This window comes from Perna viridis, chromosome 5 (genome assembly GCF_037379345.1).
Source record: "Perna viridis isolate PV_CMFRI_1.1 ecotype Kerala chromosome 5, ASM3737934v1, whole genome shotgun sequence".
NCBI lineage: Eukaryota > Metazoa > Mollusca > Bivalvia > Mytilida > Mytilidae > Perna > Perna viridis.
The window spans coordinates 4,446,418-4,461,598 of record NC_142449.1 but is presented as its reverse complement, the minus strand read 5'-3'; the positions used below and the strand labels follow the sequence as shown (position 1 = coordinate 4,461,598).

At 32.2% G+C, this 15,181-nt stretch overlaps 1 protein-coding gene across 8 annotated transcripts; it reads left to right on the top strand.

The window, feature by feature from the left end:
• The first annotated feature begins 89 nt into the window (after positions 1-89).
• Positions 90-10,958, top strand: LOC148615675 (uncharacterized). Of its 8 annotated transcripts, XM_088582158.1 has the most exons (4): positions 90-225; positions 1,890-2,008; positions 8,699-8,746; positions 9,185-10,958. In XM_088582158.1, exons 3-4 carry the CDS (start codon positions 8,744-8,746, stop codon positions 10,955-10,957), a joined length of 1,776 nt encoding a protein of 591 aa, XP_088438284.1. In that variant the 5' UTR covers positions 90-225; positions 1,890-2,008; positions 8,699-8,743; the 3' UTR covers position 10,958. The 8 variants fall into 8 exon arrangements, with proteins under 8 accessions (XP_088438284.1, XP_088438279.1, XP_088438281.1 ...); XM_088582153.1 differs by lacking the exons at positions 90-225; positions 1,890-2,008 and adding an exon at positions 3,587-3,933; XM_088582155.1 differs by lacking the exons at positions 90-225; positions 1,890-2,008 and adding an exon at positions 4,010-4,348.
• Positions 10,959-15,181: the final 4,223 nt, after the last annotated feature.

Below are 15,181 nucleotides of genomic sequence, written 5' to 3'. Positions count from 1 at the left end.
ACTCATTCGGCTATTATACAGCGTTACACTAAGTAGAAAACCCTTTAGAAGTCGGAGATGTGAGATTTGTTAGTCAAAAAGTTAGTGCACATATTTGTGTGGATTATACTTGACTTGTAGATTAATTCCAGTTTATCCCTGTATTAATGACACATTGACTTAGAATTTTAATCCCAGAAACTTACAGATAGTCGTAATTTCCTTAAGGAGTTAAACGAGATAAAGGTAAGTTATGTTTATAGACCTACACTGTTTACATGAAATTTACACAGTTTAGATTTAAAATGATATTAAAAAAACCCTGGACTTTAAGGTAGTTTGTTTCAACAGCTATTGGTTGTCTCTAAAGTCTTCCATTACTGAATTCTTAAAGAGCGAGTCGAGTCTATCATCTGACTGGTTCAATGGATCTCGGTATCTGGCTAACTTACATAACACGGATTTGTCTACCTGTAAGTCATGTCAGAAGTGATTTATTGACAAAAAGATATGATTGTTTGACATTTCCTTTTGGTAAAGCTTTCAATCCTTGAAAATATCATTATAAAGATCTTTCAAGAACACAATGTGCACAAAATTTTCAATAAAAGCCATTTACTTATTTTTATGTTAATTAAAATTTCATTTACTAGACTTTTTCAAGCTGAAATTGAAATTTCCCATATCAGTTATGGATATTTGACAATGAAAGGCTGATATTAAATTATGTTTTAACCCCCGAAAATTACATCTGAGATTTACAAGATAATTATAGGTCCTGTGTGATTTTAGAAATTCGATTCACCGAATTTGTTCATTTGAAAGGTAAATCTTTCTATGAATGAAATCTAACCTTGGTGCAACAAAATGTACCTATTAAGGTCTGACGGATTAAGGTTGTATGTTTGTATTGGTTCACTGTTTACACGAGAATCAGCTAACAACATAAGAAGGCATACTGAACAAACAAACTGGATCGACCAGAGATACCTGAGCGCACTGCGCACAGGGTACTCTTCTTTACTGTGCACTTAAGACTTTAAATGCATTTTCTGTTCATGCACTTGAACTCTAACACATGTTAACTTGATCAAGAGTTTTTGACAATAAAACAGTGAAAATTTAGTAAATTTTTTATGAAAATAATAATAAAGAACGAAAACGATATTTTATAACATTATACAATGGAATGAGGACACGAAGTCATCAGGCATTTGCGGTTCGAAATGATTAAAATTCGTACAGAGAAGTAAAACGGGTTACATAAGCTTTTCATAGGGGTTTATTTTGTAAAAAAAATCAAATTATTATTTTTTTTTATATTATTGGATTGAACAAATATACATAGTACTCGGCAGAAATTCTTCAAATATGAAATCAACCAAATATATATTCAGTGTGGCGGATAAAACAGTGGGAACAAATTGTGCCATCTGCTTTCCTATCTGAACCGGTATTAACTTAGGGTGTTGTAAATGTGTATACAAATTATATATTTGTCGGGTAACTATAAATGGCAAAAGACGAGAAAACCAAGTACAAGACGATAGAGTTCATATCAGAATTTCACCGTCTTGCAGTTATGCCTCGGGAAGGTCAGGGGGTAAAAGAACAAAGTAAAACTGATATCTTAATATTGCATCTACAAACGTTACTGACAATAATTTGTTTTTATTTGAAGTTTAACAGTTAAACTAACACATTCTGTCGTTTTCCAATAACACTGAACATATTTAACACTAATCAAACACGAGTTATATCCGGTCGACTTGATTACAATACTTCTATGACCTTTTGTCTGACAACATGCACACTTCCACCTCGGTCTTGTTTTGTTGTCACAGAATAAAACATGCTCGAATCCAGAACATAGTCCAAACAGATCTAATTTTCTCTCTTTGATGTTCCAGGGTTTGTAATTATAAAAGTGATTGAACAGTCAGGCAGATGTGTGAATCTCACAGCTATAAGTGATAAAATCTTTGATAGATGGACCAGCCCCTTGTGGTCAGGGTGCCCCATTTCTCGGGTAAGTCTAATTAAGTATGACAAAAACGTGATAAACAATTCATTTTATTTCTAAAGATTATATGAAATTGTGTTAACCCATTTGTTGGTTTAATATAATAAAATTGAATTGGATATTGTTTATACCGGCTCTTATATGTCCTCATGCTTTAAGTGGAACTTAAGATTGCCACGGTCGCCATTTATCCCTGCGACTGTTGAAATATGTGTTATAGGATATACAATCAGAGTACGGGCAACAATTTCAACTGTCAAATTTATAAATAGTAGATTCTGTGCAAGGCAGACCAAAATGTTTCAAAATTTAACGCTACTTGATGGATTGCATTTCTTTATTCGGGGGTAAAAAAGTGTTAAAAAAATTTTAAAATCAATATATCATATACATGTATATCAGGCTCAATGTTTTCATGCCATATCTGTTTGATCCGATTGACTTGTACAAAGATATAGAATGATTGAATTGGAAATAAAGATTTCTGATGGTACATATATATCTATTATCATCTGCTTGGACATGTAGAATATCTGTTGTCAACCTTAGCTGGACAGATCAAAGGGTAGCTTTGTAGAAGATTCATCTTACTGTTCTTCAATTAAATTTCACTCAGAAGTGTAATACATTCTAAAGATGTAAAGTATTAAGTTACAATTTAATTCCGAAAACGCCCATAAAATAACAAAACTGGACTACGACCTTTGAAATGGTCAGACTTATTGACGGTGACTATTATTGTGTTAATAAGCCAATTCAATTGAACGTTGTAAGCACGTGTTTTACAAGTTAAGTGAAAATCTGCACAGTCACCCCTGTATTCTGCATATCACACTTGTCTTCTTTTTATCCGATTTATCATTCATGAGATCAATCAGTGATAAAGCAAATTTCAGTTAATTGATCGATTTTTAACTGTTTTCGCAAAAACGCACAGTATGCTAAACAACTCATAACTTCTTTATTCTCTGCATGTTGTGTTGCACCTATATCAGAAACGTGTATAGTCTGGTCTAAGCCTTATACCGCTAAGACTAGTTAAAATTAGGTAAAAATGTGTTTACATATGCAATGTACATTGGAAATCATTGAAATTGATGGTTTGGGCTGGCAGAAACATTTTTTATAGGGACAGACTACTGATATAGTTTTTGAATTTTAGTGTTAAGAGCTATTTCGTTCTTGTTGAATCTTTTTTTTAATGCCCACCACCTGTTCATGGTCTATGATCGGAACTTTTACTTGTCAAGGCGTAAACTTATCCAACCACCGTCTGTCCGAATATGTTTTGCTTGGGCCTTGTTTTCATTTTTCAGATCAAAATTCAGTGCCCAAAAACTGTTATCTCCTGTATCTAAATAAAAATAAATGTCTTATACCTTACACTTCATATTCCTATCATAATACGTCCGTCTGTGTCAGATCTGACAGAAATACCTGAAACAAGATGTGTAACGGTGGTTTTATGACAGAGACCCCATACTTAGAACACTTCAGATCACTTGGACAGGTTGTGTGTGTTTTACAATACCCTAAATACCTCAACAATTTGTTACCTTTATTGATTTATACAGATATATTCAATATTTACTTTCCGTAAGTCACAACAACTAAAACTTCAACACAAATCGATGTCAATAAACTTAGTATTTCATAAAGGTGTGTAAAGTGACTGGTATCTTAAAGCCCTTTGGTACCGCAGGATAAATAGCTTGATAGAAAGTGATCCTCCTTTATTGGACGATAAACAGATTAAAGTGGCGCTTGTGTTGACTGTTTGTGTTGGGGATAATAAAACTTTTTACCTGCCTGACTAACCAGGTGTATGCGTGGAATAGGTTAACATTGAAAGTTTGTAACAGTTTTCTAAAATATGGATAAAACAACTTAATTACTGAGGATGTGGAGAAAACAATTTAAGTTCTTAAAACGTAAGTATTCAACTTTGTAGTTAAAATATGCATTGAATTAAATGGGTTTATAAGTATATGTGTAAACACGTCCGTAGTCACTTGTCTTCAAAGACAGTTTTATCTTTTATCTACTTAGACTTTTCCTCTACTTTTTTTTCTATATTTTGGTTATCGAGGATTGTTTAAAGTTAATAGACAAAGAGGAACCGTATCGCGGCTATAGTGGATGGCCATTCAAGTCTTCTTACAGATTTCACTTTAATTTGAAGTATTATTAACTGTACTACTATGGTGAATAGCAGATTCGTAGAAATTTAACCAATTTGGAATGGTGTTAATGACAATTGTATTAAGGATTTTTAAAGTATAAATACATATAGATTATATTACCAACATTGTATTGATGTGCATGGTTTACGTGAAGTGAAGCTTGGTGAGTTTCAATATGTTACAGGGAACACATGTTGCACTCGTCATTTTAACACCTTGAACTAGACAATTTGATAATTTTCAATACTTTTTTTGTGCTTGAACAAACATACTGTTTAATTTTTTCTTTATTTACTTTCTTGTTTGATTTTGTTGGGCAAAAACAGGAAATTTCAATAAAATTCGAACGTAGGGCATAACAATGTTTCTGTTCTTAACTTTGGACAGACTCTTGTTGAAATTACTTTACTACCTGCACTTTATTTTAGTAGATATTTGAAGTCTTTAGTACTGGTAAACAATTGACAATAAAAATGTCATGATGTATAAAGGATAGATTTACGGCTGCACTATGCTGCATTGACTCCCAGGTTTGACTCAACTGTTGAAATACACCTTAATGAATGAGCCTTGATATAAGCCAGTGTATATAAGCAGTTATGAGTTTGAGTAGAAAGTTCAAGATTATGTTTACATATTTAGTCAAGCATTCTTAATGGAGTATCGTGTAACATCGCACACTTTAAATGAATAAATTCATCATTATACAATTCATCAGACGGTAAAATCATTTATCAAAACGACACATTTAATCTTGTCTAGAGGTGCAACATATCAAATTTAATACCTAAATCGAGAAGATGTGAAATTGTACACGGGTTATTTATTTGCTTTGATAGCTTTCAAAATACCTCTGTCTAATGTTCCCAAAATGTTTTCTGAAGCAGAAAAAGATTACTAAAGTACTGTAATATTTATTCACTTGTCTAGATTATTGGATTATCTAAAATATCGGTCGTTAAAAATGTATTTAGGTGACGGTGTTGACAGTTCTATGTAATGCAAGTAATTAGTAAATAGTCTTACAATTAGTATATATGTTCTAACTTGTAGAATTTCTTGTAGAAGAAGTTCATGTGTACTATGCTAGCTGTGGTGTCTGAATAAGAAAAAAAACTTCGATACCCGCGTTTCTTCCTGAAACTGATATTTTTAAAGTTACATTTATTGAAATTATCAAATTGTCATTTTTAAATTAAAATATTTTAGAGGTCTCAGACAATCAAAAAAGAGTATTTATGATTCCAATATTATAGATCTAAAATATTTTTTTGCGTAACCAACAATTGGAAAGTAACCATTTGACCTTCATATTGATTTGGATCAAAATCTGAAATAGGAGGTGCACAATTAGAACATGTCCTAAAGATTCTGTGAAAGTATTATTCAATTCCATTCAGTGGTATAGGAGCAGTAACGGATGTCATATAACCATATTACCAAATGACATGACAAATGAGTAACGGATGTCATGTCCCAGTATTAACAAATGACAAAGTCTGTGTGTTCTGATATGTGAAACCCCGAAATTGATTCGGATCAAAATTTGAAATAGGAGGTACACAATGGTAACATGTAATAAGGAATATGTGAAAGTTTCATTCAATTCCATTCAGTGGTATAGGAGGAGTAACGGATAAGAGATGTGCCCCCTATGTAACGGAAGGAAAGAAGGAAGTACGGACGGAACGGAAAGACACTCCTATCACTATATAGGGGTATTAAAATAGATAATTTGATTATACGAATGTGAAAAATAATTATTCTGAACGTTAACATGGTGAAAATAAATGCTTTGATCCGAATCTTCCAATTCACCTTTACCCCTAATTATCAAATCGTCGTCCCCTATAATATATATAATGCTTGTTTGTTAATTTATAGTACATGTATTAGGTATACATATAGTTCTTAAGAGTCGTTTTACAAAGGTGGTAAAAAAAGTCACACATTTCTTACCAATGTTTTGGCGTCAAACCTTGTTTTAAATAATTTAACTCTATTACAATTATACAAAGCTTTATGCAGTGCACCCAAGAATTTCGTCACTAACCTGAAAGGATGGCGTATCAAAAATAAATTTAGATAAGTTTTATATTCCTTTCACATTCTGACGGTTGCGATGGCCCAAATGGTGCATTTTAATCAATAATAGGTGACTTATAATTTCTAAGTAATAACTGGGACTTAAAGCCAACAACTAGTGTCTTAAGGGTCATGGCTGTATTGGACAGACCGACGGACTTTGTATATCATGCGTAAAGACGTTGCGTTAAGATATTAATATATAAATGTTATTTTTTCTAAATTCATGCGGGAAGCTCGCTGTTGAACTGTTTTAATTACACAATCGATATTTTGAAGTGCTATCGTTTTCATCTACCCTATACGACGTTGGAAAGTCAAACACAAACCATTTAGTGTTTGTAATGAGAAACCTGATCCAGGACCTTTAACTATACCCGCTAAATGTATAGGCTCATTTATATTTTTGGTGACGAATATTTTCACAAATGTTTGACATTTTGACATGACATATCTGATAAAAATCACACGACTATAAATCCAGGGTAATTATACTGATAAGGAGCAAATGACTTCCCCTTGAAACAAATACAAGTGGTTATCTACCGTTGTTGTTCCCCCATCGCCTCCTAATATTAATATTTATTGCCCAGTAATTGACCAATCGAAGATCCATTGATAACAATAATATAATATCGGGTGTTTAGGGCATGTTGTTATTACATTAAGGTGACAAATTGTCTGTTTGACAACATGGGACCTATTTTGGCACATTATATATGAATAATGGGCGATATAGATACCAAGATTTTGTTGGTTTTCAGAATGGTGCTAACTTAAAAGTGATTAATTATAAAATGCCAAGTAGCCATTTATATTCCAGGTGTTAAGATGTCTTAAGAATATTTTCATTTCCCACCTATTGTACCTGCTTAGTTTACTTCAAAATTACACGGAAATAATATTAAAATAGAGAATCGCACTGGTCCATGAAAATGTCGCGGCAACGATGCCACACGCACTGGGAATGGTCTTCCAGAAGAATACTTACGGTTATCGGTATAGTTATTGGGGTCTGTGACGCAAAATGTTAAGTTTAATATATAATATGTTTCAAAGTCAGTAGTAATTACTACTGTATTGGTGTCATCGAAGGTGGTGTTTAGTAATTACTACTGTATTGGTGTCATCGAAGGTGGTTTTTGTGTCGTTAAATTGTGTTCGTGTCCGTACTCATAACTAGAACATTCTAAAGTTCTAAAAACATGTTTTGAATTCAAAGTACAACATAAAAGAAAGTTAACATTCTAAAACTTTATATTGCAGTCTTGGAAAGCTTGTTTTGAAAACACGGAGCAATTATCAAGTTGTTAATATTTCGATTTATTGGAAATTTATGGTGTGTTAAGACCTCGGGGGTAGGTCATGGAGTCCGGTGTAAATAGTTTACAGCCCTTGCAAATGAATACTTTATGGCCAAATAAGATTCAATTACGCAAGAAAGAAATTTAATAATGGTCTCATGTATAAAAGATTTCTGGTTAACAATGTTCGCATAGGATTTAGCCTGGCTGATGGATCAGGTCAGTAAATTTTCAGTTTGTTTATACTGGTTATTTTGTAATGGGTGGTCGCGTAGTATTTTTATGTTCTGAAATTTTCAATTTCGAGGGCTGCAATTTTGTATGAACCATAGAACTTCACATGATACTTTAAATGCCAACAAAATTGAATATGCTTTATTTATAAGGTAGAATTTCTGAATGAAATTGATCTTTGACTGACTTGCTTTACAATAGACTCAAATATTATATAGACATGTACTTATGAAAATGAATACCAACCATGCATAACTAGGCTGTCAAAACCTAAGGTATATTAACAGATAGCTTTAAATACTGACAGATCAGATTTTAGATTAGAATTTAAAAATTTTTCTTTATTGATCGCGTGTCAACGTGCAAGGCTATGAAACATAGACAGGGAAAGTTTCTATAAACTATAATCAAGGTCAGTTGCCGAGGATCTATGGTACATACCTGCCATATGCTGTGCTTAATTTGTGTATTTTCATGTTAGATAAGTTATTTCTTAAAATTTTTATGATTTGTGTAACAACTTGGGATTTTTTTTTTGTGAAATCAAAAGGTATCGGCGACTTCATAGAATTATGGGATCTTGTATAATTTACAGATGATGGTATAATTAGTGCGAACAATTAGCCATAGGTATTGTCAGAATATTTCATTTCATTGATATTATAATAGGTAACAGTGATCGACTTTCTGTAAAGAATATTCGACATTGTATGTTTTCTGTCAAATAAACAAAGACTCCTGGCGACAGCTCTATCTATCGCTGAGAACATTTTTTCTGACTTTCGTGAAAACATTACCAGAGTCAAAATGTTACGTGCCAATTATTGCATCGTTGAGTAACTTTCAATTTGGATATAATTTTAAGTACATGCACAAAATTATATTTTCAGTTAACGAAATGCCACTGATGAGGAGCCGCAACTTTGACCTTTAATATGGTAAGTTATAAAGCTTAACTTCAAAATTGTTTGAAATATAGAAAGTTTGCAAAGTTCTAACGAAAATGTTCACATAAATACAGCACTTAACAATTGTACCAACAAAATATAATGTCACCAGTAAAAGGGTGTTTGATAGGTTATAGTAAAGTATGTAGAATATATAACTTTGCTTCTAAATGAACGTTATACCACATATAATGTGAAATATTTGACTCTATTGGTTAGACTGGTTAAAAACGTGCTTAAACACACAATAAAAACAAACACGAAGACTTACTCTGGTCCTCTTCTACTATTTCAATTACTAGTACCTAAGCGTGATTCAAAAGAAAATTTCGGTTTTTAAAAAAGTCTTCAAATTTCGAGCGTATGTAAAATAAACACACTTAAGGTGCCAACAAGCACTAAAGATTGCATAATTTTTTTTTTTTTCAGATAAAAACAAAACTTGAAAAAGTTTCACCGGAGATGGATTTCCTGTACTTCCTTCTGATTTGGATGGTTTGTGTCAGTGAGATTTTTGCCTGTCCAGCACTTTGTCGATGTAACATGGATTACTATATGTACTGTGACAATGCCACAATCACTGACAGTAACATACAAAGTGTACTTAACAGCATACCACAAACAGCTACCTACATTGATTTCAGTCACAATAAGATACAACACTTGCACCGGAATTTATTCTTAAGGTTCAAACAACTGAAAAATCTTAACTTTGCAAGTAACCAAATTATGAAAATAGACGCCGGCACATTCGATTCGCTACAAGATATAATGGTCATTGACCTTCGGAACAATAGATTGGAGAATATTGACGACAGAGTGTTTTCTGTGCAATCGAAGTTGAAAGAGTTGTATTTACAAAGCAATAATATCAGATCTGTAAGTGTTAATGCATTCAAGAATTTAACGCAATTGAAGGAATTGCACTTACAAAATAATAATATTATGTCACTCCCGCTGACATTGTTTCACGACATGTCAACGTTGCAATCTTTGGATTTGTCTGGTAATAGTATGGTTGTGCTCTCTGGAGATTTGTTTTCAAGGTTGTCTTCACTACAAAAACTACTTCTCCAAAATAATCAAATTTCAAATTTATCCCAAAAGGCTTTAAACGGCTTATCACAGCTTAAAGATCTTAATCTCCATGGTAACAAGATAGGAACAGTGGAGAAAGTTCATCTTGATAGTGTTAGATCGGGCTTACAGAATTTAGTCCTGTCAAATAACCAAATCTCCAAAATCAAAAATGATGTATTTAAAGGAATGAATAATCTAAAAGTTCTTGACCTTTCAAATAATGAAATAAGCATTATTGAAAATTATGCGTTTGAGTATTTGACATTGGATAGTTTAGATTTAAAGAGCAATAATCTGACGCAAATTTGGAAAACTTACTTTAGTGGAACGAAACGAATTGTTTCTTTGGATTTAAGTCACAATGTGATAGAGGATATTACGGCAGGTGCGTTCGATTCCATGAAAGAATCTATTTATATACTCAATCTAGCGAAGAATAGGATACGTTACATACACCCAGGCATGTTTCGAGAGATGACTTATCTCCAACGACTTGACTTGGCACTGAACTTAATATCTACCATTGATATTCATGGATTCAAAGATCTTAAAAGTTTGGAAGAATTAAATCTTCATAAAAATCAGCTAGTGACATTTGACGGTACTGCCACTACTGCACTGACTAAATTAAGAAAGCTATTTTTGGACTGCAACCCAATGAGGAGCGTCAAAGGGTTCAGTTTTGTGCATCCTATTCATATTACAATGAATTTGACGATCATAGAAGTCATGGATAGTAATATTCATTTTTCATGGCCTTTAAAAAACGGGCGACAAATATATTGGGAAATAATTGTCGTTTGTGTTGACCAGTCAAAATGTACAGCTCATTCAAATAAAGAGTATCTTCCTGCGTTCACGAAGGATGTAAATTTAGAAAATTTACCAGCAAGTTCGCCGTTTTACATATGTGCAAACCCAGTTTTCGTGAATGGGGACGTTAAAATAGAACAGTGTCTTTTTGTCAATACACCAGAAAAAATTACGACGACGTCGACACAACGTATTGTGACAGACTATAGAACGTCAGGGGGAGACAATTTAACATTACAAAATCAAAGTCCTTCTGTAATGTTTCTGGTTGCATGCATCACATTATTTTATAAAAAATATGAAATGTAAACGTGTTTTTTCTAGTTCTGTAAATCCTAGAGCACCAGTTATAAAAAATCAAGATACAATGATTAATGATTGTTGACATATATAGAATACCAAAAAACGCTTACTATATATACTTTATTCTGACAAACCGTTGTTGAAACAATGGTATACAGACATACATATCAGTCATTACATATGAAATTGTATTACAGAGGTAAGCAACACATAAACAAAATACAGTCAAGAACTATAAAAGAAAACAGATAAAAATACAATTATACAATTAAGTAACCAGACAATACATTGAGAAGATATGTATAGCTATGTTAGTTCAGAGAATTCACCTTTTTGTCGATAATTCTGATTAAAGAGCGAAGTTTTTTAAGCTTTGATTTTTTTCTCACGTTCATTAATTCTTTAAACTTCAATGTATTACAGTTATTGAAAAATCTTCTGTCAATGTATTCCCTCCTCCTTGCTGCAAAATATTTACATTCCATTATATAAGGATACTCATCCCCTATTGCATTTTCATTGCATAAAGTACAAATTCTGCTTTCTCTTGGTATATTTTTCCATCGACCGCATTCAATTGGGAGCTTATGATTTATCATTCTAAATTTACTAAAAACCAACAAGTCTTTTTCTTCCAGAGTATTAGAATCATTTTCAAAGGCGTGATCAGTTTTAAAGATGTGATAATTTATAGTTTTCGGGCAATTATAAATGTTTGAATGCCAAGTCTGTTTATATTGATCTTGCAATATAGTTCTGACAGTCAGTTATATCCCTTCTTCGGAAGGGAATACTTGATTTATCCAAATATACGTAAGGCCACATTCGTTGAGAATATTTTGCAATTGATTCATCCACTGGGATATTTCCCTATTTTCGACTCGCATATTAAGTAATAATTTATATACATTATAACATAATTTATTCTGTTTTTCCTTAAGTATTTTTACCCAGTATGATATCATTCTATAACTTGAATGTCTATATTCAATGGATACAAACCTAGTTCGCTATATATAACTGAAGTAGGTGTTGTTTGTTTTAAACCTAGAACTAATTTACAAAATTTTAACTGAACCCTTTCTAATAAATCATTATTTTCCAGACCTCACATCCGTACAATAAAATTGGTTTTACTAATTTATTAAAAAGATCTAATTGACATTCAATTGACAAATTTTGTTTCTTTCCTTTTCTCAGGACGTTGTACATTGCATTTGTTGCTTTTTGTACAACATACTTTTTGCCAGACCTAAAACTTCCTGTTCTCAACAGATATATCCTAAGTAATTGAATTCTTTTACTATCTCAACCTCTGTATTGCCTTAGGCGCGTAGCTGCCGTTAGGCAAAAAAGCTTTTGCCTGCACTTAATTTTGCCATTTTTTTTTAGATAAAATACATCCAGGAGAGGCATAAATGATGCTCTAAAACGCTATCTCCGCGGAGCTTCGGGAGGGGGCGAAGCCCCCCCCGGACCTCCTGCCGTAATTTTGCCTACACTTCAATTTGGCCTCAGCTACGCGCCTGGTCATATAATAAAGAATGTACCTTACGTCGTAATCTTCCCTTAAAAAAATTACTATTTTCGTTTTCTGTACAGTCACCTTAAGCTGCCATATTTTACAATAGTCATAAAACTTGTTCAGCGCTGATCGCAAATCATGGGCTGATTCCACCATAATGACTGTGTCATCTGCATATAGAATGATATAAAAGTTTAGATAAGTATTTAGCCTATTCTCAAACTCCGTATTTAAGCTTAAGTTGTTATACAGCACAGTCAGGTCAGAGTCAATTAAACAACAGTTAATAAAGCAGTATAAAAATAATAGCCAAACTATATCTACCCTGTTCTGATAGATTGACAAATTTTACTTCCAGAATTTACCTACTAATCACTACTACTAAACCTACTAAAAAAATCACTACAAAAGATCAAAGTTTCTTTAAAACTGTTTAATTTCAATGGGTTAAAAGCTGAACAAATTTTGAAGAATTAATAGACAGTCCCTTTCAACCTTTTGAATAAAACCATGCTTCAATATTCATTACAGATGACAGTCTAAAGGACTTGTTCAATCTATTTAGACAATACCTAGATCTTTAATATAATGAATACTGATTCTCAACTTACGTAAAGACTGGTTGATTTTTGATTTGGCGAAAAATAATTATAAAACTTACCTTCATTGCCATTAATAATACTATGTTAAATAATACTGCAGAACATCCTTTAACTATCACATTCTACGAGGCACCAAGTTTTTAATCACGAATACCGTGGGCTTATCAAAAACATATTTGAAAAATGAGTTAGAATGAAACAATCGTGTAGATTTTTATTATGTCAATAGGCATCGCACAATATTGAATAAACCCCATTTCAGAGTTTCAAGTCTATGATGAACTTTCAGACAACTATGACAAGCCAAAGTGGACAAAAATGAGCACTTCCTAATATTAAAAAATGATTTTTTAATATTGTATTACAAATTAATTTTCTAATATTACAAATTCAATTTGTAATATCACAAAATGTGTGATATTTTATAATATTACTAAATTAGGAATTTGTAATATTGCAAAATGATTTTTTAATATTACAAAATGAATTTCTTACATTAAAAATCTTTTCTAATATTAAAAAAAATGATTTTGTAATATGAAAAATTAATTTTCTAATATTACAAAATATTGATTTTCGTCCACCTTGGCTTGCCATAGACAACCGTAATATTCACAAGGTTTTTAAGTCTTTCCCAAAGACTATACGTAATAACTTAATATATGCGAATGCAATAAAATCTTTTTATAAAAAAAAATATATTTTAGTCCAGTCGAATATATACAACGTACGTTCAGTTATACTGTTGGTAGAACTTTATTGTATGATTACATAAATAGAAAGAGTAATCAAGAAAACCAAGGTTCTAGCAATCAAAAGAAAGCAATCGGACAAAGACCAAACATGAAAAACTGACAAACACAACAAAGAACTTAAAATAATACATACAATGTAACAAAAGCAAATGAGCAAAGAGAAGGATAGATATACTGACGATGACAAGCATCCGTTTTGTAATTTTTGAATTCAACCTTTAAAGTTCCCATTCCTTGATGTCTACCAGTAGCAGCAAAGCTTTTACTCAAATAAGCAGTTAATCAGTTTACCTATTTTAAAACAATCCTCGTAGTTTTTAAAGTTCAAATTGAAACACTGATAGGAACAATGTGTGCTCCACATGTTTAGTCGATCCTGCAAACTAAGTTCAGGTTTTTCTGAAAAGATTACGATATCATCTGCACACATTAATTTATTAATTTTGATTAAATAAAACAGTGGTTTTGCAAGATATGTCGAATTTAGAACTGTTGTTGCAAAACTTCACAGATATAAATAAATTCACAACTATAACGCTACAGCATAAAAGGAAAAAACAATACTAGTGCCCAGGCGGACAGAAATCTACCTTGGAAATCACTATAAAACCAAACATGTACCAATATATGGATGGACCTGTAGCTGTATGGTCATGTTACCAAGGAACGTTGTCTACAAACTTGGATTACATTTATTGCACATATAAAACAGCTTGTTTCCAAGTAATAAGGATAATAACACTAGCTCAAAACTATCATTGACACCAAGCATTATAAAATAAAAATTATTATCCAAATCAAGATCATTCATTGGAAATTTATTGGTATTTCAAACCCTTGATCAATAGATCCATCTCCTCCCAACAAACTCTGTACATAGTTGTTCAGTCGTAATGGGGCAAAATAAACAAGCTTAGGGCCGTGAACATTCTGAAACTTACAAAACACAAATAATAAAGAAAGCACTTTTTTTTAAGTTGCAAACATGTTTAACAGGAGGTCAGTACTTCTTGTTTGGAGTGTTTTTCATCCATTGAAGACATGACGTACTTCTGATTTTCCGTTTTTTTTTTGTATGTTTGTTTACGAAACATGACATAATAACAGACATGAAATCAATTATCTATTTCATGTGTATCCAAAATCCTGTCGTTTCATTAATAATTGTGTAACGCATAAAACAGATCTACAGATACAAAAAACAACTAATTCCGAAACCAAACGGACACTTGTAGTAATCTGATGGTTATCAATAATTTTTCACGAAGAAGTCATTGTTTTTTTTAGATGTCTCCCGAAAATATGAATTTCTTGAGACGAATAAAGAATAGACATTAGACATGACATT